Source organism: Staurois parvus, unplaced genomic scaffold, assembly GCF_062004578.1.
Source record: "Staurois parvus isolate SC_StPar_1 unplaced genomic scaffold, SC_StPar_1.0 ptg001076l, whole genome shotgun sequence".
Classification (NCBI taxonomy): domain Eukaryota; kingdom Metazoa; phylum Chordata; class Amphibia; order Anura; family Ranidae; genus Staurois; species Staurois parvus.
In genome coordinates, this window is record NW_028318872.1 from 520,562 (window position 1) to 545,847 (window position 25,286).

Genomic DNA, 25,286 nt, shown 5'->3' on the forward strand with positions numbered 1-25,286 from the left:
CAGGAGCTCCAACAACTAAGAAGTTGCTCAGGGAAAGTGGCCTAGACGGAGCATGTCTTATATAGGCAGGAAAACAAGGAGGCGGGCCAGGAAGTTATGAAAGGGAAGGATGGAAGGGAAGGAAATAAAACCCAGAGGACAGCAGACGACGCCCATAGGTGAGCACAGAAAAATCACACATGTGAAAGGGATCAGGAACAGCACTGCAGCAAGGAGGTAAGATTACACAAACAAGAAACTGCAGGCTAACTTGTGACATACGGCCTGGACGTCTCTGTGAGATGGTTGCAGTTCCATCTTTGTTACATGTTTGTTTCACTTTTGCTCCAGTATTCTGACTGATAAGTACATCTTTGCTGATTTTCTTGTAGCCTTCATCTTTCTTGTGTAAAGAAATGATTTTCTTTCTCAGGCCTTGTGACATTTCTCTTCCATGTGGTGCCATTGCTGACAACATGAAATGGGCAGGGCTTTCTTTGGTAGGTAACGCCCTTTTATAATGTACTGTCTGCTGGACACCTGTTTAACACCTTCCTGCTTGGCCTATAGTAGACTGACGGCTGGGTGGGACACTCCTCGTTGCGACTGGGCGTCATATGACGTCCTATCAAAAGACAGACGCTGGGGCGTGATCTGTCACCAGCACGGGACACAGCCGATGACATATCACTTCACCGACCCATTGCCAGTATCATGTGACCGCTGTGACCAATCACAGCAATCACATGTCGCTTGTGTACAGTGGATAGCTTCCCGTCATGCCATCCATTGTATACAATGATGTTGTTAGCTGTGGTTGATCAAAGCAGTCACATGGTACAGACAGGGCCAATCACAGCCCATCTGTATCATGTGATCAGCTTTGCCCAATCACAGCTAATCACAACAAAAGACTGAATGAATCTGTTTCATTCAGTAACAATGATTACAAATATCAATGAAAAACATCGGTATCAGCAATCATAATGTGTAAAAAAAAAAATATATAAAATTCTGATCACTCGCCAAGAGTAGTTCAATGGTAACATTGTATTGCTTTGGTCACAGTGTGTTGAAAAAAAAAATAGTAAAAAAAAGAAACAATACTGTAATACAAATTAAAAAAATAATAAAAAAATTTGAAAAAAAAGGATTTTTATTTTTTTATTTTACATACTGTCACCAGTCAGTGTCCCTGATCACTGCCACACCAGTTATAGAATCACGCTGTACTGGACTGGTGACAATATGTACATTTTTTTTTGTTTTCACATTTTCCAAAAAATTGTAACAAAAAATTACAACCTCCAAAAAACTCCCCATGCCTCTTACTAAGTACCTTGGTCTGTCTATTTTTCCAAAAATGGGTGATTTGTGGGGTATTTGTATTATCCTGGCGTTTTTGGGCCTCAAGAAATGAGATTGGCCATCAGTACATTGATTGATCGATTGTCAGATATACAGCTGTGCTCAAAAGTTTGCATCCCCCGGCAGAAATTGTGAAATTTTGGCATTGATATTGAAAATATGACTGATCTGCCAAAAAATGCTCTTTTATTGGAGGGTGATGATCATATGAAGCCATTTATTATCAAATAGTTGTTTGGCTCCTTTTAAAATCATAATGATAACAGAAAACACTCAAATGGCCCGGATCAGAAGTCTCCGCCCCTGGATCAGAAGTCTCCACCCTGGATTAGAAGTCTCCACCCCCAGATCAGAAGTATCCACCCCCGGATCAGAAGTCTCCGCCCCCTGGAATGTTGGGCCTTGGTACACACGGGTTAAAATGCCAATTAGAGGTTAATGTCCCACATCTGTGGCTTTTTAAATTTCAATTAGTGTCAGTGTATAAATAGTCAATGAGTTTGTTAGCTCTCACGTGGAAGCACTGACTAGGCTAGATACTGAGCCAAGGGGATCAGAAAAGAACTGTCCAAATACCTGCGTAACAAGGTAATGAAATTTAATAAAGATGGAAAAGGACATAAAAAGATGTCCAAAACCTTGAATATGCCAATCAGTCCTGTTAAATCACCTATTAAGAAGTGGAAAGTTCGAGGATCTCTTGATACCAAGCTAAGGTCAGGTAGACCAAGAAAGATTGCAGCCACAACTGCCAGAAGAATTGTTCGGGATACAAAGGGAAACTCATAGGCAACCTCAAATGAAATCCAGGCTGCTCTGGAAAAAGACAGAGCGGTTGTTTTGAAGGAGCATCTGAAGGCCACACCAAGTTTGGAGGTCTTTAGCTATTGACTCTGCAGACAGTTGGTGACTTCTGCGCCATGTGCGCTTCAGCATGCGCTGACCCCGCCCTGTCATGTGACGTGGCCTACCACTTGGTGGCTGAGTGGCTGTTGTTCCCAGTGACTTCCACTTTGTTATAATCCCACTAACAGTTGAGCGTGGAATATTTAGTAGCCAGGAAATGTCACGGATGGACTTATTGCCCAGGTGGCCACCTATCACGGGACCACGCTTGGAGTCCCTCAGCTCCTGAGAGCGACCCATTCTTTCACCAATGTTTGTAGAAGCAGTCTGCATGCCTAGGGGCTTGATTGTATACACCTGTGTCCATGGAGGGGATTGGAACACCTGAATCACATGATATGGAGGGGATTGGAACACCTGAATCACATGATACGGAGGGGATTGAAACACCTGAATCACATGATATGGAGGGGATTGGAACACCTGAATCACATGATTGGGATGGGATTGGAACACCTGAATCACATGATTGGAGGGGATTGGAACACCTGAATCACATGATTGGGAGGGGATTGGAACACCTGAATCACATGATTGGGAGGGGATTGGAACACCTGAATCACATGATTGGGAGGGGATTGGAACACCTGAATCACATGATATGGAGGGGATTGGAACACCTGAATCACATGATTGGGAGGGGATTGGAACACCTGAATCACATGATACGGAGGGGATTGGAACACCTGAATCACATGATATGGAGGGGATTGGAACACCTCAATCACATGATTGGGATGGGATTGGAACACCTGAATCACATGATTGGAGGGGATTGGAACACCTGAATCACATGATTGGGAGGGGATTGGAACACCTGAATCACATGATTGGGAGGGGATTGGAACACCTGAATCACATGATTGGGAGGGGATTGGAACACCTGAATCACATGATATGGAGGGGATTGGAACACCTGAATCACATGATTGGAGGGGATGGGAACACCTGAATCACATGATTGGGAGGGGATTGGAACACCTGAATCACATGATATGGAGGGGATTGGAACACCTGAATCACATGATTGGAGGGGATTGGAACACCTGAATCACATGATTGGAGGGGATTGGAACACCTGAATCACATGATTGGGAGGGGATTGGAACACCTGAATCACATGATTGGGAGGGGATTGGAACACCTGAATCACATGATATGGAGGGGATTGGAACACCTGAATCACATGATTGGAGGGGATTGGAACACCTGAATCACATGATTTGGAGGGTTGGCCCAATTCTTCTGGCAATATAGTGTATTTGTTGAATATATGTGGCTAATATATTATTTTCTTAGTTCAGTTTCTCTCTCCTGATTCCAGCAAAAGGTCCTGAAGAAGCACTGTATGTGAAACGCGTTGGCCTCTTGGGTTTTTCCGATTTAAGGAGTTATGTAAAACTGTAATGTGAATTGTGAACTTGTGAGGAAATGGTCATGAGAGATGTGACTATATCACTGAGATGTGTTATTCTATGATTTTATGTTTATATCTATTTTTTTTTTATCAGTTCTGGCCTCCCCAGTAGCAATAACATCCGTTCTTTTTCTTCTTTTTTTGTTCATTCTTTCAACAATCAACAAGAGGAAGTGTTGTTTTCCTGCAGCACCTGTTTCTTATACCTTTCCTCCAGGCCAAGTTGGTGGAATAGTTGGACTTACTCAAGGTATCCTGATAAGGCGGACTAAAATAACACGTATCATTGGCCTAGAACTTTCTCTTTGGTGTATAAAAGCTGAACAGGTCTCACCATCGTCCATAGAAGCAGGAATATCAGCATGGCAGTCCTGAGGGTCCTGTCCTGCCTGGCCCTGCTCAGTGGAGTCTATGGTGAGTCCTGGACGTTGGTGCCGCATTGTATTGTATATTTACACACATTTTACTGATAGAGTTATATATGGTCCAGATCGTGCGCAAAGCGTAGCTAACTGAAATATTTCTACTAAAGGTGGTTGAAGAATGCAAAACCCTTTAAAACTAACAATTTCATCTTCCAGTATTGACTTCCTATCCACTAAATATACGATACTAAAGCTAGATAAATACTAAGGAATAGATAAAACCAAAAACTATTGAGAATAAATGAGATTTTTTAAGGTATAGAAGCATGGGCGGACTGACGACTCATGGGGCCCCCGGGCAAGAGGGGATCATGGGGCCCCTGTGTTCTTGCCCAGACTCAAAAAAACCTATGAAAAAGGTACCAGGGGCATCTCATGGGGCCCCCTACTGACCCCGGGCCCTCGGGCAGCGCCCGAGTTTCCAAATGGTTAGTCCGCCGCTGGGCACGAGTTCACCTCAGGACAGGCTGGGAGGCTGTAACAGGTCAGGGTTCCTGGAGCCCTCCCACCCTTCCAGAAACTTAGAGAACTTTCTGGAAGAGGGGTGGAGGAGGGGAGGAGACCGATATCTGCATATTTGAGGGACCTTGACCAATCCTCAGGCAACCCTTAAAAGTTGCAGAGCCTGTGCAGCCGGTCAGTGTCGGGTGCAAACTCAAAAAAGCCTATGAAAAAGGTACCAGGGGCATCTCATGGGGCCCCCTACTGACCCCGGGCCCTCGGGCAGCGCCCGAGTTTCCAAATGGTTAGTCCGCCGCTGGGCACGAGTTCACCTCAGGACAGGCTGGGAGGCTGTAACAGGTCAGGGTTCCTGCAGCCCTCCCACCCTTCCAGAAACTTAGAGAACTTTCTGGAAGAGGGGTGGAGGAGGGGAGGAGACCGATATCTGCATATTTGAGGGACCTTGACCAATCCTCAGGCAACCCTTAAAAGTTGCAGAGCCTGTGCAGCCGGTCAGTGTCGGGTGCAAACTCAAAAAAGCCTATGAAAAAGGTACCAGGGGCATCTCATGGGGCCCCCTACTGACCCCGGGCCCTCGGGCAGCGCCCGAGTTTCCAAATGGTTAGTCCGCCGCTGGGCACGAGTTCACCTCAGGACAGGCTGGGAGGCTGTAACAGGTCAGGGTTCCTGCAGCCCTCCCACCCTTCCAGAAACGTAGAGAACTTTCTGGAAGAGGGGTGGAGGAGGGGAGGAGACCGATATCTGCATATTTGAGGGACCTTGACCAATCCTCAGGCAACCCTTAAAAGTTGCAGAGCCTGTGCAGCCGGTCAGTGTCGGGTGCAAACTCAAAAAAGCCTATGAAAAAGGTACCAGGGGCATCTCATGGGGCCCCCTACTGACCCCGGGCCCTCGGGCAGCGCCCAAGTTTCCAAATGGTTAGTCCGCCGCTGGGCACGAGTTCACCTCAGGACAGGCTGGGAGGCTGTAACAGGTCAGGGTTCCTGGAGCCCTCCCACCCTTCCAGAAACTTAGAGAACTTTCTGGAAGAGGGGTGGAGGAGGGGAGGAGACCAATATCTGCATATTTGAGGGACCTTGACCAATCCTCAGGCAACCCTTAAAAGTTGCAGAGCCTGTGCAGCCGGTCAGTGTCGGGTGCAAACTCAAAAAAGCCTATGAAAAAGGTACCAGGGGCATCTCATGGGGCCCCCTACTGACCCCGGGCCCTCGGGCAGCGCCCGAGTTTCCAAATGATTAGTCCGCCGCTGGGCACGAGTTCACCTCAGGACAGGCTGGGAGGCTGTAACAGGTCAGGGTTCCTGCAGCCCTCCCACCCTTCCAGAAACGTAGAGAACTTTCTGGAAGAGGGGTGGAGGAGGGGAGGAGACCGATATCTGCATATTTGAGGGACCTTGACCAATCCTCAGGCAACCCTTAAAAGTTGCAGAGCCTGTGCAGCCGGTCAGTGTCGGGTGCAAACTCAAAAAAGCCTATGAAAAAGGTACCAGGGGCATCTCATGGGGCCCCCTACTGACCCCGGGCCCTCGGGCAGCGCCCGAGTTTCCAAATGGTCAGTCTGCCCCTGTATAGAAGTAATCTACATCAGTGAAAAAAAAGTAAAAAAAACACATTCAATTGTATTCAATACAAAGGACCCTGGACCCGGGGGCATGGCCCCATGATGAGGTGATGTCCAGTGCTTTACGAAGAGTACATCCATTCCAAGTGCTCTCTTTGCACCGGGGAGAAGGTCAATGGAGGATTGAGCTGCCTGGGTGGTAAGAAGTACTAGTCCCTATTTACATGGACTTCATTGACTACCCTGTTGGAGCTTCCCCTACTGAAGAACTTCACTGTACCTTTGTAGGGCCCCTGTCTGAGTGTTGCTCATCCCATGCCTCAATTACGTCTTTAATGAGAGAAATGGGAGATTTGATGGCATTGAAAGAATACGCGCTGTTCACAAGGGTGCTTCTGTGCAGTAAGGAATAGATATCCCTCAGTGGTCGGTCATGTGGTCTTCTACTACATTGGGAAGGGGACTGACTATCCCGCTTCTGTTCTATAGATGTCTTTTTTTGGGGAGCTTAGTCACTAAAAGTGTGTTACATCTTCGGCATCAACTTTTATATTGGCCTCCAGGAAAGCTATGCGAGGTTAGGTGTGTTGTATTGGTGGATGTGTCTTTGGACCAGGCATGCGGATTGCCCATGTGGTTCATCCTGGATATTTTCGATCTCTTCCACCTCTGTAGGTGTTTCTAGATACCCACCCTGGTGGCTCCTGGGGTCCCCATCTTACACTTTATTTACCTGCTGGGAGTGCCGGCGCAGGGCTTGCGGCTTCTAATTGAAACCTCCAGCATACGGCATGACGTGAGAGATCTATAATGTGTAGCTATTTATCATATTATTTTCATTCATGGATATTATTGTGAATATATTTTGTTTATTGTAGAAATAAATCTTCTTTGAAATTCCTCCTGAAAAATTGGAGTTACAGTGAAGGAAATAAGTATTTGATCCCCTGCTGATTCTGAATGTTTGATTACTTTTGTGTGATCTCACTGGGTACACATACCCTCTATGGGGGTAGGTGACTGTTTTAAATGATACAATTAGATATACAGTGAAGGAAATGCGTATTTGTGCCCCGGCTGATGGTGAACGTTCGCCCCTTACACAGAAACGATCGGTCTAACAATGGAATGTTCGCCCCTCACACAGAAACGATCGGTCTAACAATGGAATGTTCGCCCCTCACACAGAAACGATCGGTCTAACAATGGAATGTTCGCCCCTCACAAAGAAACGATCGGTCTAACAATGGAATGTTCGCCCCTCACACAGAAACGATCGGTCTAACAATGGAATGTTCGCCCCTCACACAGAAACGATCGGTCTAACAATGGAATGTTCGCCCCTCACACAGAAACGATCGGTCTAACAATGGAATGTTCGCCCCTCACACAGAAACGATCAGTCTAACAATGGAATGTTCGCCCCTTACACAGAAACGATCGGTCTAACAATGGAATGTTCGCCCCTCACAAAGAAACGATCGGTCTAACAATGGAATGTTCGCCCCTCACACAGAAACGATCGGTCTAACAATGGAATGTTCGCACCTCACACAGAAACGATCGGTCTAACAATGGAATGTTCGCCCCTCACACAGAAACGATCGGTCTAACACTGGAATGTTCGCCCCTCACACAGAAACGATCGGTCTAACAATGGAATGTTCGCCCCTTACACAGAAACGATCGGTCTAACAATGGAATGTTCGCCCCTCACACAGAAACGATCGGTCTAACAATGGAATGTTCGCCCCTCACACAGAAACGATCGGTCTAACAATGGAATGTTCGCCCCTCACACAGAAACGATCGGTCTAACAATGGAATGTTCGCCCCTCACACAGAAACGATCGGTCTAACAATGGAATGTTCGCCCCTCACACAGAAACGATCGGTCTAACAATGGAATGTTCGCCCCTCACACAGAAACGATCGGTCTAACAATGGAATGTTCGCCCCTCACACAGAAACGATCGGTCTAACAATGGAATGTTCGCACCTCACACAGAAACGATCGGTCTAACAATGGAATGTTCGCCCCTCACACAGAAACGATCGGTCTAACAATGGAATGTTCGCCCCTCACACAGAAACGATCGGTCTAACAATGGAATGTTCGCCCCTCACACAGAAACGATCGGTCTAACAATGGAATGTTCGCCCCTCACACAGAAACGATCGATCTAACAATGGAATGTTCGCCCCTCACACAGAAACGATCGGTCTAACAATGGAATGTTCGTTCCTCACACAGAAACGATCGGTCTAACAATGGAATGTTCGCCCCTCACACAGAAACGATCGGTCTAACAATGGAATGTTCGCCCCTCACACAGAAACGATCGGTCTAACAATGGAATGTTCCCCCCCTCACACAGAAACGATCGGTCTAACAATGGAATGTTCGCCCCTCACACAGAAACAATCGGTCTAACAATGGAATGTTCGGTGTAACACTGAGAGACAGAATACAACAACAAATTCAGCAGAAATGCGTCTAACAAATGATGACTGATCTGCATGTTCATGAGGGAAAGAAGGATTTGATCCCCTTCACAAAACATGACTTAGTACTTGGTGGCCAATCCCTTGTTGGCCATCACAGAGGTCAGACGTTTCCTGGAGTTGGCCCCCAGGTTCGCACACCTCTCAGGAGGGATTTTGGCCCACTCCTCTAGGCAGATCCTCTCCAAGTCATTTAGTTTCGGTGGCTGACGTTTGGTAACTCGAACTTTCAGCTCCCTCCACAGATTTTCAATCGGATGAAGGTGTGGAGACTGGCTAGGCCACTCCAGGACCTTAATGTGCTTCTTCTTGAGCCGCTCCTTTGTTGCCTTGGCCATGTGTTTTGGGTCATTGTCATGCTGGAACACCCATCCACCACCCATATTCAATTCCCTGGCTGAGGGAAGAAGGTTCTCACCCAAGATTTGAGGGTACATTGCCCCGTCCATCGTCCCTTTGATGCGGTGCAGTTGTCCTGTCCCCTTAGCAGAAAAACACCCCCAAAGCAGAATGTTTCCACCACCATGTTTCACAGTTGGGATGGTGTTCATGGGGTCATAGGCGGCATTCCTCCTCCTCCAAACACGGCGAGTTGAGTTGATGCCAAAGAGCTGGATTTTGGTCTCCTCTGACCACAACACTGTACCTGTGAAAAGCGTGACGTCTAATACCTGTCAACAACCTCTATAAATGTGTATTATGAGCCCTGCGTTGGGTTTTTGGACTGCTGTCTGCTTACATATAGCACCTTTTATATGGAATAAAACGGATTGTGTTTTTTAACATTTTTTTTTCAATGACATCGACTACTTCTACTTCTTAAGTCCCATTTATTCCCTGTAGTTTTTGATTGCGCGGTTATTCAGCATGAGGTGTACCTTTAACCACTTGCTGACCTGCCACAGTACACGTATGACATTGCGCCTGCTCGGGCTAAGGGGGGTGCTGTGCATTGGACACAGCGGATTGCGGCTCGCGGTACCGCTATGTGATCACATGATCACAATGTAAACAAAGCTCTTATGAATGAATCTTGTTCTTAACCCCTCCCCCTCCGGAGGATATTCCCCCCCTTCCTGACCGGGCCATTTTTTGCTTTACGGCACCGCGTTACTTTAACTGACAATTGCGCGGTCATGCAACGCTGCATCCAAATTAAATTTACGTTCTTTTTTTCTCACGAATTGAGCTTTCTTTCGACGGTATTTGATCCCCTCTGCATTTTTAATTTTTTTGCGATATAAAAAAACAAAACAAAAGGCCCGATAATTCTGAGTAAAAAAACTATATTTTTGACTTTTTGGTATTAAACATATCCAGTAAAAAAAAAAAAAAATCAAATTTCATCATAAATTTCGGCCAAAATGCATTCTGCTCTGTGTCTTTGCTAAAAAAAAATCCCAATACGAGTAAATTAATTGGTTTACGTCAAAGTTATAACGTCTACAAATGGCGGTATGGATACTGAGATTTTTAAATAATTTTTTACATTTTTACTAGTGATGGCGGCGATCAGTGACTTATAACGGGACTGTGGGACTGCGGTGGGCATTCTGACACTGGGGGGAACTGACTTGGTGTCACTGACATCCCCAGTGACACCAATACAGTGATCAGGGCTAATAAAAAGCACTGACATTGTAGTAATGACACTGGGCAGGAAGGGGTTAACATGTGGGGAGAGCAAAGGGTTAACTGTGTGTTGGGAGTGTTTTACATAGGGGGCGGGGTCTGTGGACTTCACTGTAAGCACACTGCTTTGGATGGCTGTGCTATGCAGAGCCATACAAAACAGTGTGCATGAGCTGGCAGGGAGGAGAACTGTTTTGTTTACTAGCAGTTCTCCTTCCCATCGGAAATCCTGGTCAATCACCGGGCGCCAGCTAGTAACCACCCACTGATTGAAAGCTGCGGCCGTGGATGTATATATACGTGATTTTGCGCATCAGTGCCACTTTGTAGCAATATATCTGCTATAGGGCAGATGGGAATTGGTTAATAGCTGTTCTTCCTATACTGTGATTGGCCCACAGCTATCACACGGTACCTGTGTCAATCAAAGAACCCTGTACCATGTGATTAGCTGTAGCCAATCACAGATCATTGAGATTTATTATTCCATGGTTTTAATTTTTGTACGTTTTCATCAATTGTGGCCTCCCTAGTAGCAGTAATGTCCGTTCTTTTTCTGGTCTTTATCTCACGAATCAGCGAGAGGACTACCCACATTCACAACAATTCAAAGCATTGCTGGCATCTTCATTGTATGAGCAATCAAAGTGTAAAAAAATCCCTGGTACCTGATCATCCCTCCAGAGTAGTACAGTGTTACTATGGTGATACTACACTAGTGCGCTGATGAAAGTAGGCAAAAAAAACATTTAATAATAAAACTATTTACTTTTTTTTTTTAACATTTCAACAGTCATCAGTCAGTGTCCCTGATCACCACATCAGTCATATGATGACAACGATGTGCTGCTCTGGTGACATTTTATTACATTTCTTCATTTTCCAAAAATTGTGACAAAAATGACAACTTCAAAAAACTCACCAAGCCTCTTACTAAATACCTCAAACTGTGTAGTTTCTAAAAAGGGGTCATTTGGGGGGGATTTGTACTGTCCTGACATTTGGGGGGATTTGTACCGTCCTGACATTTGTGGGGGGGAGATTTGTACCGTCCTGACATTTGTGGGGGGGAGATTTGTACTGTCCTGACATTTGTGGGGGGGAGATTTGTACCGTCCTGACATTTGGGGGGATTTGTACCGTCCTGACATTTGGGGGGATTTGTACTGTCCTGACATTTGTGGGGGGGAGATTTGTACTGTCCTGACATTTGGGGGGATTTGTACCGTCCTGACATTTGGGGGGATTTGTACTGTCCTGACATTTGTGGGGGGGGGGGGATTTGTACTGTCCTGACATTTGTGGGGGGGAGATTTGTACCGTCCTGACATTTGGGGGGATTTGTACTGTCCTGACATTTGTGGGGGGGAGATTTGTACCGTCCTGACATTTGGGGGGATTTGTACTGTCCTGACATTTGTGGGGGGGGAGATTTGTACTGTCCTGACATTTGGGGGGATTTGTACTGTCCTGACATTTGGGGGGATTTGTACTGTCCTGACATTTGGGGGATATCTGTACCATCCTGACATTTGGGGGGATTTGTACTGTCCTGACATTTGGGGGGATTTGTACTGTCCTGACATTTGTGGGGGGGGGGGGGGGATTTTGTACTGTCCTGACATTTGGGGGGATTTGTACTGTCCTGGCATTTGGGGGGGTTTGTACTGTCCTGATATTTGTGGGGAGGGATTTGTACTGTCCTGACATTTGTACCATCCTGACATTTGGGGGGATTTGTACTGTCCTCGTATTTGGGGGGATTTGTACCGTCCTGACATTTGGGGGGAAGGTATTTGTCCTGTCCTGACATTTGGGGGGGATTTGTACTGTCCTCGTATTTGGGGAGATTTGTACCGTCCTGACATTTGGGGGTGATTTTTACCTTCCTGACATTTGGGGGGATTTGCACTATCCTGACATTTGGGGGGATATTTGTACAGTCCTGACATTTGGGGGGGATTTGCACTGTCCTGACATTTGGGGGGATTTGTACTCTCCTGACATTTGGGCGGAATTGTACTGTCCTGACATTTGGGGGGATTTATACTCTCCTGACATTTGGGGGGATTTATACTCTCCTGACATTTGGGGGGGATTTATACTCTCCTGACATTTGGGGGGATTTATACTCTCCTGACATTTGGGGGGATTTATACTCTCCTGACATTTGGGGGGATTTATACTCTCCTGACATTTGGGGGGATTTGTACCGTCCTGACATTTGGGGGGATTTGTACCGTCCTGACATTTGGGGGGATTTATACCATCCTGACATTTGGGGGGATTTGTACCATCCTGACATTTGGGGGGGATTTGTACCGTCCTGACATTTGGGGGATTTGTACCGTCCTGACATTTGGGGGGATTTATACCGTCCTGACATTTGGGGGATTTGTACCATCCTGACATTTGGGAGGATTTGTAACGTCCTGACATTTGGGGGGATTTGTACCATCCTGACATTTGGGGGGATTTGTACCGTCCTGACATTTGGGAAGATTTGTACTCTCCTGGTAAAGCGGTGAGACCAAACCATAAATATGGGAGAGTCAGGCTGGCAGGGGAGTCGGGTGGCAGATGGAGTGCTGAGGAGGCTGTCAGTGGCCTGGGAGGGGTCCCCTAAGTCTAGGGGGGGCTGGCCCCCAGGCTGGGCTCAGGCTGGCTCAGGAGGGTCATTCAGCATGACAGTATGAACAGGATCAAGGCCTGTGTGCAGTGGGATCAAGGAGGACAGAGAGCACATCAGCACACCCAGGGATTTACAAGGGGAGAGACTGCCACACGTAGGAAGCTTTCAAAGGACAGCGCTGGGCTCAATCCTTTATCCTTGTCCTAGGAGATCTTCTGAGCAGACAGGAGGACTGGTGGTGTCTGCAGGCTGTGGAGCTGGGAGCCGTTCTACAGGGGAGAGGAGATACTTCTGCATGTAGTTTGCAACAATCTGTGCTAACTTTCTGAGTCCTTAGCCTGTAAGTGGCTTTTGTTACTGAGCCGTAAAAACTGACCATTTTCAAGGAAAAGAACAGTCCAGGATCTGTTTGTGTAAATAGGAAGGACGTTGTCCCCATGTATTGATTAGGTCAAGCTGGGCACCTCATAATCCCTATTACCCCATCCAAGTTATTTCCCCTAATAAAATAACAAACACAAGCTCATGGACTGTTCACTGACTGTGGATGAAGGTGTGGAAAATGTTTGTTGCCTGGCTGTGCAAGGCTTAGGTGGGACCAGGAAACACAGCGGCCCTCAAGAGGGTAGCGCTGCATATATTTTAATTTGTATGTATTGTTTAAATGTACCTTTTCCTCAGGCTGCGGTGTTCCCGACATCAAGCCCATTATCTCCAACTATGCCAGGATTATTAATGGTGAGACCGCCGTCTCTGGGTCTTGGCCTTGGCAGGTGTCTGTGCAGGTACGGCCAACATGTCTTCTTTTCTCACTTCCATTAGGTTACATTACAGAAAGTGTATAAAAAAAAATCCATAGACCTACCTGATTTTTCCTGTGTCAGCCGGAGAGTGAGAGTAGAGAGCAGAGGTGACCTGTGGCTGGAAGGAAGATGGAGAGCAGAGGTGACATGTAGCTGGAAAGAGGGTGGAGAACAGAGGTGACCTGTAGGTGGAAGGAAGATGGAGAGCAGAGGTGACCTGTGACTGGAAGGAGGGTGGAGAGCAGAGGTGACCTGTGACTGGAAGGAGGGTGATGAGCAGAGGTGACCTGTAGGTGGAAGGAAGATGGAGAGCAGAGGTGACCTGTGGCTGGAAGGAGGGTGGAGAACAGAGGTGACCTGTGGCTGGAAGGAGGGGTAGAGCAGAGGTGACCTATGGCTGGAGAGAGGGTGGAGAGAAGAGGTGACCTATGACTGGAAGGAGGGTTGAGGGTAGAGGTGACCTGTGGCTGGAAGGAGGGTTGAGAACAGAGGTGACCTGTGGCTGCACGGAGAGTGGAGAGCAGGTGACCTGTGGGTGGAAGGAGGGAGAGAGCAGAGGTGACCTATGGCTGGAGAGAGGGTGAAGAGAATAAGGGGACCCATGGCTGGAAGGAGGGATGAGAGTAGAGTAGACCTGTGACTGGAAGGAGGGTGGAGAACAGAGGTGACCTGTGGCTGGAGAGAGGGTGGAGAGCAGAGGTGACCTGTGGCTGGAAGGAGGGTGGAGAGCATAGGTGACCTGTGGCTGGAAGGAGGGAGAGAGCAGAGGTGACCTGTGGCTGGAAGGAGGGAAAGAGCAGAGGTGACCTGTGGTTGGAAGAAGGGTGGACAGCAGAGGTGACCAGTGGCTGGATGGAGGGTGGATTGCAGAGGTGACCTGTGGCTGGAAGGAGGGTAGAGAGTAGATATGACCTTTGGCTGGAAGGAGGGTGGCGAGCAGAGGTGACCTTTGGCTGGAGGTAGAGGGGAGAGCAGAGGTGACCTGTGGCTGGAGGGAGGGTGGGAAGAAGAGGTGATCTGTGGCTGGAAGGAAGGTGGAGAGCAGAGGTAACCTGTGGCTGGAAGGAGGGTAGAGAGTAGATATGACCTTTGGCTGGAAGGAGGGTGGCGAGCAGAGGTGACCTTTGGCTGGAGGTAGAGGGGAGAGCAGAGGTGACCTGTGGCTGGAGGGAGGGTGGGAAGAAGAGGTGATCTGTGGCTGGAAGGAAGGTGGAGAGCAGAGGTAACCTGTGGCTAGAAGGATGGGGAAAGCAGAGATGACCAACAGAAGAAGGGGGAAAGCAGAGAATAAAGTCTACCAGTGTAAGGAAGGATGAGAGTAGAAGTGAACAGTGGCTGGAAGAGGCAGTGCAGAGGTGATCTGTGGATAAAGGGGGAAAGGAGAGATGTCCATCGTAAAGAGGGGGGAGCAAAGGCGACCTGTGGATGGCTGGAGGTGGGTGCACAGGTGAGCAATGGATGGAGGGAGGGGGTGCAGAGGTAACCAATAAAAAGAGTGGGTGCAGAGGTAGCCAGTGAAGGAAGGAGGTGCAGAATTGACAAGTGGAGGGAGGGTGGGGGTGCAGAGGAGACAAGTGGATGGAGGGGGTGCAGAGGTGTCCTGTGGCTGGATGGAGGGGATGTAGAGGTGATCAAGGGATGGAGGAGGTGCAGATGCCACCAGTGGATGGAGGGTGTGCAGAGGTAAGTATTGGATGGCAAGTGGTGCAGAATGACCAGTGGATGGAGGGAAGCACCACCATTGTACAGAGGCACACTGAACAGTATACAGGTGCACACTGACCACGATTGTACAAGGGGCACAAGTATTCAGGGGGCACAATGACCACCAATGTAAGATGTCACACAGAGAAAGTAGGAGAAAAAGACAATTCGGTGAACACCTCTATTATGGGTTTACTAGTTGGACCTTCAAAATGTCCTCATCCCCCAGTATAGTAAATAATAACACAAATGGGACTATATAATGTATATACATTAAACAGTTCATCAGCTCTGATTGGTCTGCTATGTAGTCCCAGATGGATCCTGCCCGATTTGTTTGTTCATTTACTACACACACACACACACACTATTCACTACACAGTGCTGACCTCTGCACTGTATTTGCTATGCTGTACGTTTCACAATGAAGGGGGCACACTGATTTCTTTACTCTTGAGGGTTAATTATTATGTGATGCAGGGGTTTAATTATTGTGCAGGGCTGGGGGATGTTTAATGTGTTTAAAATGCCAGAGTTAAGTGTTGTACTATGCTAAGGGGTTATTATTGTGCAGTGTTATGGGTTAATTATTGTGCAGTGTTGTGGGTTAATTATTGTGCAGTGTTGTGGGTTAATTATTGTGCAATGCTGTGGGTTTATTATAGTGTGGTGCTAATGGTTTTGCCATACTTGGGGGTTATTTATTGTGTTGTACTGGGGATTAAATATTGTGACATGTCTTTGAGGTCATTGCTGGGCCTGAAACTTTGGGGGGTTATCATTGCTAGCCCCAGTGGGCTTATTTTAATTCAACAATCTCTTCATTGTACCCGATGGCCCTACTTTGGTTATATAAAAGGGTATTAGTGGCACGCTACAAACCTTAGACCACGAAGAAAGGCCCACTTTTTAACCATGCCCACTTCTGGCCCCACCCACTTTTTGGTCACACCTACAAGCGCGTTTCAAGTAGTATGCTGTCTGCTTTGCATGTACTCTCCCACTTATACTCCAACACGGCACCCCTCAAAATAATTGTCTGGATGTGTTACCGACTGCACCCTACAGAATGCACCCAAATTGCTACAATCAGGAATCATGGGTCACACAGGCACAGCACACTGACATGCAGATCTGACCTGTACCATCACCTAGTGTTTCCCGTCATGTGCGCTATGCAGGTGCTGTAAACCAAAATTGCCGTGCTCAGGTCTGAGCGAGGTCTTACTTCGTATGATAGACAAAGCAATGATCTGATGATGTTTCTTCCACAGGACAGCACTGGAAGGCACATCTGTGGCGGCTCCCTGATCAACACTAACTGGGTTGTCACTGCTGCTCACTGCCCAGCCACGTGAGTCTTATATTTTTCCAGTACAAAGACTGTACATTTGTGTTGACAACAGAAATCTAAAAGGTAGTCATAGGGGAGGGGCAACAATCCCCTTTGTTAAGGGTTAGATCAATAAAACACATCATCATCATCATCATAAATAGTAAAACATAGTTAAACATTTCTGATTTGGTTTAATCTTTTTGTTGTCATATTGTCATAGGCGTTAAATGATTATGAACTCTTAAAATGACCATCCGGCACTCTTTTCTGATAATTTCGCTTGGAATTCTCAATTCGGGGGTCCGTCACCCATTGCAGAAGCTACCACATTGTACCAGGGCTGTTGTGGTTGAGTCAAGCCCAATCAATATCCCCTTTTTGATGGGTAAACGATCTCCAGGACCTCACATTTCATTCCTTTCTTCCATCCAGGACTTCCCACCGTGTGGTCCTGGGCGCGTTTGACCTCTCCTCCACGACTGAGAACACCCAGACTAAGGATATCGGAAAAGTAAGTTCTTTTCTAATAAATAAATAAATAAATAAATAAATAAATAAAGAGCTATAAACACCTAATTGCTCTTCTTGTCTTTTCACCCAAAGTCAGACTTTCAGGCTTTTATTTGTATGGATCAAACAGAAAACCAGATAAAACTTCAGGCTCTGTGAATGAAGACTGGTTGGATTCCCTTGGCTGGATTCACTTACATTTCCAGGAATTTAATTCTAACATAACTTTTCTCAGGTCTTCAAATACCCCCTGTACAACACCCAGACCGGCGTCGATGACATCTCCCTGATCAGGCTATCCAGTCCCGCCTCCCTTACTGACCGCATTTCCCCCGTTTGCCTTCCTTCAAGCTGTGATGTCTTCAATGGAGGAGAAAAGTGCGTCATCACCGCATGGGAATACATGGCCTGTAAGGGAATTCAAAATTCTTAACAAACCCCGTAAATTTATGATTGTTGAACACAATCGGAGGTTATGCTTAGGGGGGTGATAATGCAGATTAGCGCATGATTGTTTGGGATGAATATTTGCTGACACATGCGTAGCGCCCCACTGACACCGCAGTAGCAGGATAGCCCAGAGGCCAGGGATGGGCTAGCATTTCATGGCTAAAATGAGGGGACAGAGAAGGGATATTGGGCACCAGTCATGTTTGTCATTTTATTGTGGAACAGTTAAGGATGTGAGGGTTCAGGATCCCAGATACCATAGCATATCACACACTCTCCAGATCAATATCCAACTTCAAAGTGGCAAAATCTATAAGTGTACCCGGCAAAACTGTAAGCGTATTTCCAAAATTCAGTACGTCCTCCAAGTTAGTCACCAGGCCCTTCTGAGAGACCAGTTTTCTTCCTGGCTCTCTCCAGCAAAGGGCCTCCCCTGGGTTTCCTCCTTGGCACAACTTCCTCCTGACCAGGCAGGACCGCTTCAGGACCACTTCAGCATGTTAGGCCCCAAAACAGGCTATTGGGCCTAACAGCAGAGCTCCACCCAACAGCACTTTCCTAAATCTCAGCTCAGGGGAAGCAAGCACATGACCTGTCCCAAATATTTATACCCTCCCCCCAGCATGCATCAGTGGCATAAATATCTTACTGGATTGGCTGAAGAGAATATAAATATTGCTTACCCGGCAAAACTGTAAGCATATTCCAAAATTCAAAAAATAAAATATTCCTGCGCCAACAAAAAAGTGCCAAATACAAAATATGTGTATCCCTCTTCTAAATTGCTGCTGTGCAAAAAATGTGAAAACACAAATAATATTTATAAACAAAAGAGCGCAAAATAGACCTTCATACAAATTTAGTGAATCACAAAACATAAATGTCCCATAACCATTGGTGCATATCTCTGTCAAAAAATCTTCAGGAAAGACACCCCAAAACCACTTGTGATGAAAGCTGAGGATTCCAAATGCTTTTAGGAAACTTCCACCTATCACCCGTGCACACCAAGACTTGAGAACGCCCTGTGGGAGGGGCGAAACGCGTTGACGCAATTCCGGTCCACACATCCGACGTCTGATGTCACTTCCGGTGAGTGGAGCGCACGCTAGGAGGTGCGTTCCAGAGGCCATCTTTGAGGGATTTAGACTGGTCTTCTGCTGTTCCTCTGCTTTTACTGGCGTGTATTGATGTGAGAATCCTGGATTTTGTGGCTGTTTGCTGGTTCTTAATATCAGGCTGGTGTTGGCTTAAATAAATGCGCCTTTTACAAGTTGGAAAAATGTGAGTGGCCTGGATTCTGTCTTCTGGTATAATATCTATCTGGCAATATTACACTATATAAGTTTTTTTCTCTGATACGGTGGAGTAAACAAGGATACCACGGTGAGGACCTGGGAGAAGATCCATACCTGGTGGGGGAGGCTACTATTGATCTGATGCAAAGAGGGTTTAGGATTTCCCAAAAATCCTTAAAGGCTTTTCATTCACCAAAATCTGGTGAGTGTATTTGATGTTGGTGTGCACGGGTGATAGGTGGAAGTTTCCTAAAAGCATTTGCAATCCTCAGCTTTCATCACAAGTGGTTTTGGGGTGTCTTTCCTGAAGATTTTTTGACAGAGATATGCACCAAAGATTATTGGACATTTACAGTCAGGTCCATAAATATTGGGACATGGACACAATTCTAACATTTTTGGCTCTATACACCACCACAATGGATTTGAAATGAAACAAACAAGATGTGCTTTAACTGCAGACTGTCAGCTTTAATTTGAGGGCATTTACATCCAAATCAGGTGAACGGTGTAGGAATTACAACAGTTTGCATATGTGCCTCCCACTTGTTAAGAGACCAAAAGTAATGGGACAGAATAATAATTATAAATCAAACTTTCACTTTTTAATACTTGGTTACAAATCCTTTGCAGTCAATGACAGCCTGAAGTGTGGAACGCATAGACATCCCCAGACGCTGGGTGTCATCCCTGGTGAGGCTCTGCCAGGCCTCTACTGTAACTGTCTTCAGTTCCTGCTTGTTCTTGGGGCATTTTCCCTTCAGTTTTGTCTTCAGCAAGTGAAATGCTCAATCGGATTCAGGTCAGGTGATTGACTTGGCCATTGCATAACATTCCACTTCTTTCCCTTAAAAAACTCTTTGGTTGCTTTTGCAGTCTGCTTTGGGTCATTGTCCATCTGCACTGTGAAGCGTCCAATGAGTTGTGAAGCATTTGGCTGAATATGAGCCGATAATATTCCCGAAACACTTCACAATTCATCCGGCTGCTTCTGTCAGCAGTCACATCATCAATAAATACAAGAGAACCAGTTCCATTGGCAGCCATACATGCCCACGCCATGACACTACCACCACCATGATCACTGATGAGGTGGTATGCTTAGGATCATGAGCAGTTCCTTCTCCATCCTCTTCTCTTCCCATCACTCTGGTACAAGTTGATGTCGGTCTCATCTCTCCATAGGATGTTGTTCCAGAACTGTGAAGGCTTTTTTACATGTCGTTTGGCAAACTCTAATCTGGCCTTCCTGTTTTTGAGGCTCACCAATGGTTTCCATCTTGTGGTGAACCCTCTGTATTCACTCTGGTGAAGTCTTCTCTTGATTGGTGACTTTGACACACATACACCTACCTCCTGGAGAGTGTTCTTGATCTGGCCAACTGTTGTGAAGGGTGTTTTCTTCACCAGGGAAAGAATTCTTCGGTCATCCACCACAGTTGTTTTCCGTGGTCTTCCGGGTCCTTTGGTGTTGCTGAGCTCACCGGTGCGTTCCTTCTTTTTAAGAATGTTCCAAACAGTTGTTTTGGCCACGCCTAATGTTTTTGCTATCTCTCTGATGGGTTTGTTTTGTTTTTTCAGCCTAATGATGGCTTCACTGATAGTGACAGCTCTTTGGATCTCATCTTGAGAGTTGACAGCAACAGATTCAAATTGCAAATAGCACACTTGGAATGAACTCTGGACCTTTTATCTGCTCATTGTAATTGGGATAATGAGGGAATAACACACACCTGGCCATGGAACAGCTGAGAAGCCAATTGTCCCATTACTTTTGGTCCCTTATCAAGTGGGAGGCACCTATGCAAACTGTTGTAATTCCTACACTGTTCACCTGATTTGGATGTAAATACCCTTAAATTAAAGCTGACGGTCTGCAGTTAAAGCACATCTTGTTCATTTCATTTCAAATCCATTGTGGTGTATAGAGCCAAAAATGTTAGAATTGTGTCCATGTCCCAATATTTATGGACCTGACTGTATGTTTTGTGATTCACTAAATTTGTATGAAGGTCTATTTTGCGCTGTTTCATTTAAAAATATTCCAAAATTCAGTGTGTCACCAGGCCCTTCTGAGAAACTAGCCTTCTTCCTGGCTCTCTCCAGCAAGAAGCCTCCCCTGGGTCTCCTCCTTAGCACAGCTTCCTCCAGACGAGGCAGGACAGCTTCAGGACCACTTCAGCATGTTAGGCCCCAAAACAGGCTATTAGGCAGCAGAGCTCCATCTAGCAGCACTTCCCTGGACCTCAGCCCAGGGGAAGCAAGCACATGACCTGTCCCAAATATTTATATCCTCCCCCAGCATGCATCAGTGGCATAAACCACTTACTGGATTGGCTGATGAGAATATAAATATTCATAACTTAGTTTTGCTTGTGAAATCGCATACTAGGGCCAGTAGCACCATGACATCTACTAGAGACGGTGAGAAAAATGTCAAAAACTATGCAGTCAGAGCTAACTACAGCCCAGCCAATAACCCGTCTGACATAGTAGTCCCTGTTTAGCACAAGGGGGCTACACGTGATGCTCACATATCCTGAGAGGGGCTCATTTTGGCATTTTCACCCTGGGCACTAGATGACCTTGTCCTGGCAGCTTACATTACATAACATGGAGTGTATATTATGGGATGGCCTGTTTTGTTGTAGGCTTCGCACAACTTTTTTATTATATCTTTTTATTATATTTATTATACAACTTTTTATTATATCGGTAGATCCCATAACCATACATGACCATACTGCACTCCTCTACATCACGTGTCAAACACAAGGCCAGCGTGTCCAATTCAGCCTTTCATGTGACCCTTACACCTCTCCTGCAGGTGCGGCACGCCCCCTCACATTCACCCCCACTGTGTCTCAGCAGTCAGCAGCAGAGAGGAGGACAGAACTCCTCCGTAACATCCCACAATTCCCCGTGTACCTGCGGAGAGGCTCATCTCTGCCCCTTCTCTCAGCAGATAGGAGAACATAACTTCTCCTACAGATCCTGCTCCTCTCTGTGCGGCAGCAGCACCCCCTCGTCTTTGACTCTCCTGGTCTCAGCATTTAGCAGACCCCGGTAGCTGACTGCAGCCCTCCTCTGGTCCTTCTCCAAACCCTGCACTTTCTGCTTCACAGCTCCAACCCCAGCACAAGGAAAGGGGTTTACACTGTGATAAACCTGACTTCTGATGCTGGGGGGGGGCTCTTGACATCTGATGTAAGGGATGGGTGGGGTGCTGTGGTCATCTGCATATCATTATTATGAGAATAACACAATTCTATGCCAGTTGAAAAGGAGGGTCGCACTCCGTTGGGATCATCCACAAGAAACATTACTGGAGATTGCTCAGACAGAATACAATGGCAGAACCATGTTGGGTTTCAGCAGTCTCCGATAAAGTTTCTTGTGGATGATCCCAGCGGAGCGCGACCCTCCTTGTCAGCCTTGTATCTTGGGGTACAGGAGAGTGAGTGGGCTCTGTGCCGGTTTGCACCCTTCAAAGATTAAGTCTTAAGTTATTACTAAAATCAGTGATAATGGAATACAGAGGCAATTATTTAGTATGATAACGAGTAGATACATTTATACAATCTCACAGACACAACCGGCCCTTTGAGGGCAACCATAACGCTGAATCGGCCCGCGATGACATTGAGTTTGACACCCCTGGACTGTGAAATATATATATATATATAAGGTTGGATCATTACAGACGTTAGATGCGGTTTTGTTGGGATTCTAATGGCTCAAAACGCCAGACAGAACCTTTGTGATGATACCTCTGTTGCACATTTTTTAAATTTTCTGATTTCCTTTTTTTCTCTTCTTCAGCACCAACCACTCCATCTAAGCTCCAGCAGGCAGTTGTTCCTCTTCTGTCCAACATTGATTGCCAGGGTGTAATATTAATTTTTTAATATCCAAACTTTAATTCGGTCTTTAGTAGTTTTTGAAATATATGCTGGCAGAATATATATATATTCCCTATTAATTGGATGTGAATGTGAGGTTTTGTATGTAAGTGGTCAGATGTGAATTATTTGTGTTTGAGTCTAGGTAATCAGTAGAGGTTTAAAGTTATGTTTTCTTTTAAAATACTCATGTAATGTATACCATACTGTGAATTCGTTTAATGAGTCTGAGAGTTTAAATTGTAGTCATAAATCATGGTTTTTGACAGTTGTATGTAATATAAGAACTTCAGAAACCTTTCTCATGGTCCATATGTCAATCATGATAATGACTTGGTGGTTTGAATGGGAACATCTGTTTCTATTCAAACTAGGAGTGATTTTGGGAGTAGTTTAGAAGCCCGCGAATTTGAAACAAAGCTTAATGGGAGGATCTAATTTCTCATGCATTTTAAGTATGCAGCTTTTCAAACAACGAGGCAGAAGCCTCTCAGATAGACGACACTTCACTTCATTCACTCACACACACAGAGACATTCTTTTCACACACTCTTACTCAAAGCACATGCTTGGACAAAGAACAAAAGAATAGCACATGGTCATTTCTTAAACTAGGCCAAGAAAACTTCTATCTAAGCTATGCAAAGGAACTACATTATTTCCTAATATCCAAGGCAATTTATTCTTTATTTTTATTTTCTTGTAAGCTACATATATCTGAATTTACTGTTTTTTATTGACTTTGTATTTTTGGTGTGTGATCAAATAAAGTCACACTGCTCATACTGACCTGGTTTTCATAAGGATTTCTTCCCACAACCATCTACAAGAACCTAGAAATATTAATAGAGTTTTTTCATAACTCTGGAAATCTAACACAGGGATACTGGGGAACCCATATCCAGCCCTCCACGATCTGCGCCGGTGGCTCCGGTGTCTCCTCCTGTGTGGTACGAGGACCTTCTCATTTGTACTAGCTACCATTACTCGGCTGGGGAACCAGAATCCATGGCTGCAGGATCCAAGGCCATCTGGTTCAGCCCCTTGAAGGAGTCTGTTGGAATCTCCCCACTGTCGCCTTCCCTATTCACATTCAGGCGCTCCCTCAAAACCCATCTCTTCAGGGAAGCCTACCCCACCCTCACCTAACGGCCATCCTCCCTCATTCCTCCCACCACTTCATCCCCCTCAGCCACTTCCTACTGTACCTTTACCCCCTCCCTCCTAGATTGTAAGCTCGTAAGAGTAGGGCCCTCTTACCCCTCGTACGTTGTTTGTTGTTGTTGTACTGCGCCATGTATTGTCCCCCCTATTGTACAGCGCTGAGCAAACCCTTTGGCGCTATATAAACTCCATGTAATAATAATAATAATAATAATAATCTCTGCAAACCAGTATACAATATAATTAAAGGCGATATTAACGGGCATGTACAGTATAATAGATTTCTCCCCAATATTTATGTATGTTTAAATATTACTTTCATGTAAGGATCTAGTGCAGGGCTATTAAATGGTGTGGGTGGAGCTCCGCTCTAGGGGTGGGGCATAATTTAAAGTTGGTGCAGGAGCCAGTGCCCCCGTATCAGCTTTCAGTTATTTTTACATTTGATATCTAAAGCCCTGGCTCAGGAATATTGACTGATGAGGGTGGAGCTTAGCTCTAGGGGGTGGGGCTTCATTCAGAGTTGATGCAGAAGCCAGTGCCCTCTGTATCGACTTTCAGTTATTTCTATGTTTTATATCTGTGTATGGATCTGGCTCAGTACTATTGGTGGATGACGGTGGAGCTTAGTGATGTGGAAGTATGAATACATTCAGCACTTTTATTACATTTTTGGATAGGGTAGGAGACTTCCTGTGATTCACTTCCCATGATTCAGCAGTGGACTGGCCCATGGGAGGAGTTATGCTAAGTGTCTTGATGGGTGGGTGTCAGTCTAGAGGAGTGGGCATTTCTAGGCAGGCTGTATTAGCATAAGTAACGCCCACTTGTGATGCTGAGCCTCCATGACTGACAGAACTGAAACCCAATGAATGAAAGGGGTAGGGCCAGGGACGGTCAGGCTGGGGAGGTAAGAGCTTGGTGATGCTGGACGTCCTCCAGCCAGGCAGTGAGGCGGAGCTCTGTTTTACAGCTTCTAACGCACATTGTGTTCTCGGTTCAGACAGACAGAAGTTACTTAAAGTTCATCTTGTTGAAGCTCTTCCATGACGTCTGTTCTCGTCTTTTCAGCATTTCTCTGGTGGACCTCTCGTGTGCAAGAGGAATGGAGTCTGGAACCTGGCCGGTGTCCTGTCCTGGGGCAACTCTACCTGCTCTACATCTATCCCTGCCGTCTACACCCGCGTCACCTACTTCAAGACCTGGGTGGACCAGACTGTTTCTGCTAACTAA

The 25,286-nt window shown here is 46.1% G+C and overlaps 1 protein-coding gene across 2 annotated transcripts; it reads left to right on the forward strand.

Moving 5' to 3' along the window:
* Nucleotides 1-4,032: 4,032 nt before the first annotated feature.
* On the forward strand, nt 4,033-25,286 carry LOC149440539 (chymotrypsinogen A-like). Of its 2 annotated transcripts, none has more exons than XM_089658488.1 (8): nt 4,033-4,084; nt 13,568-13,671; nt 16,668-16,747; nt 17,162-17,240; nt 17,475-17,649; nt 22,810-22,877; nt 23,771-23,839; nt 25,125-25,286. In XM_089658488.1, the coding sequence occupies exons 1-8, from the start codon at nt 4,033-4,035 to the stop codon at nt 25,284-25,286; spliced, it is 789 nt and encodes a 262-aa protein (XP_089514614.1). The 2 variants fall into 2 exon arrangements, with proteins under 2 accessions (XP_089514614.1, XP_089514613.1); XM_089658487.1 differs by having other exon boundaries at nt 17,475-17,643; nt 22,798-22,877.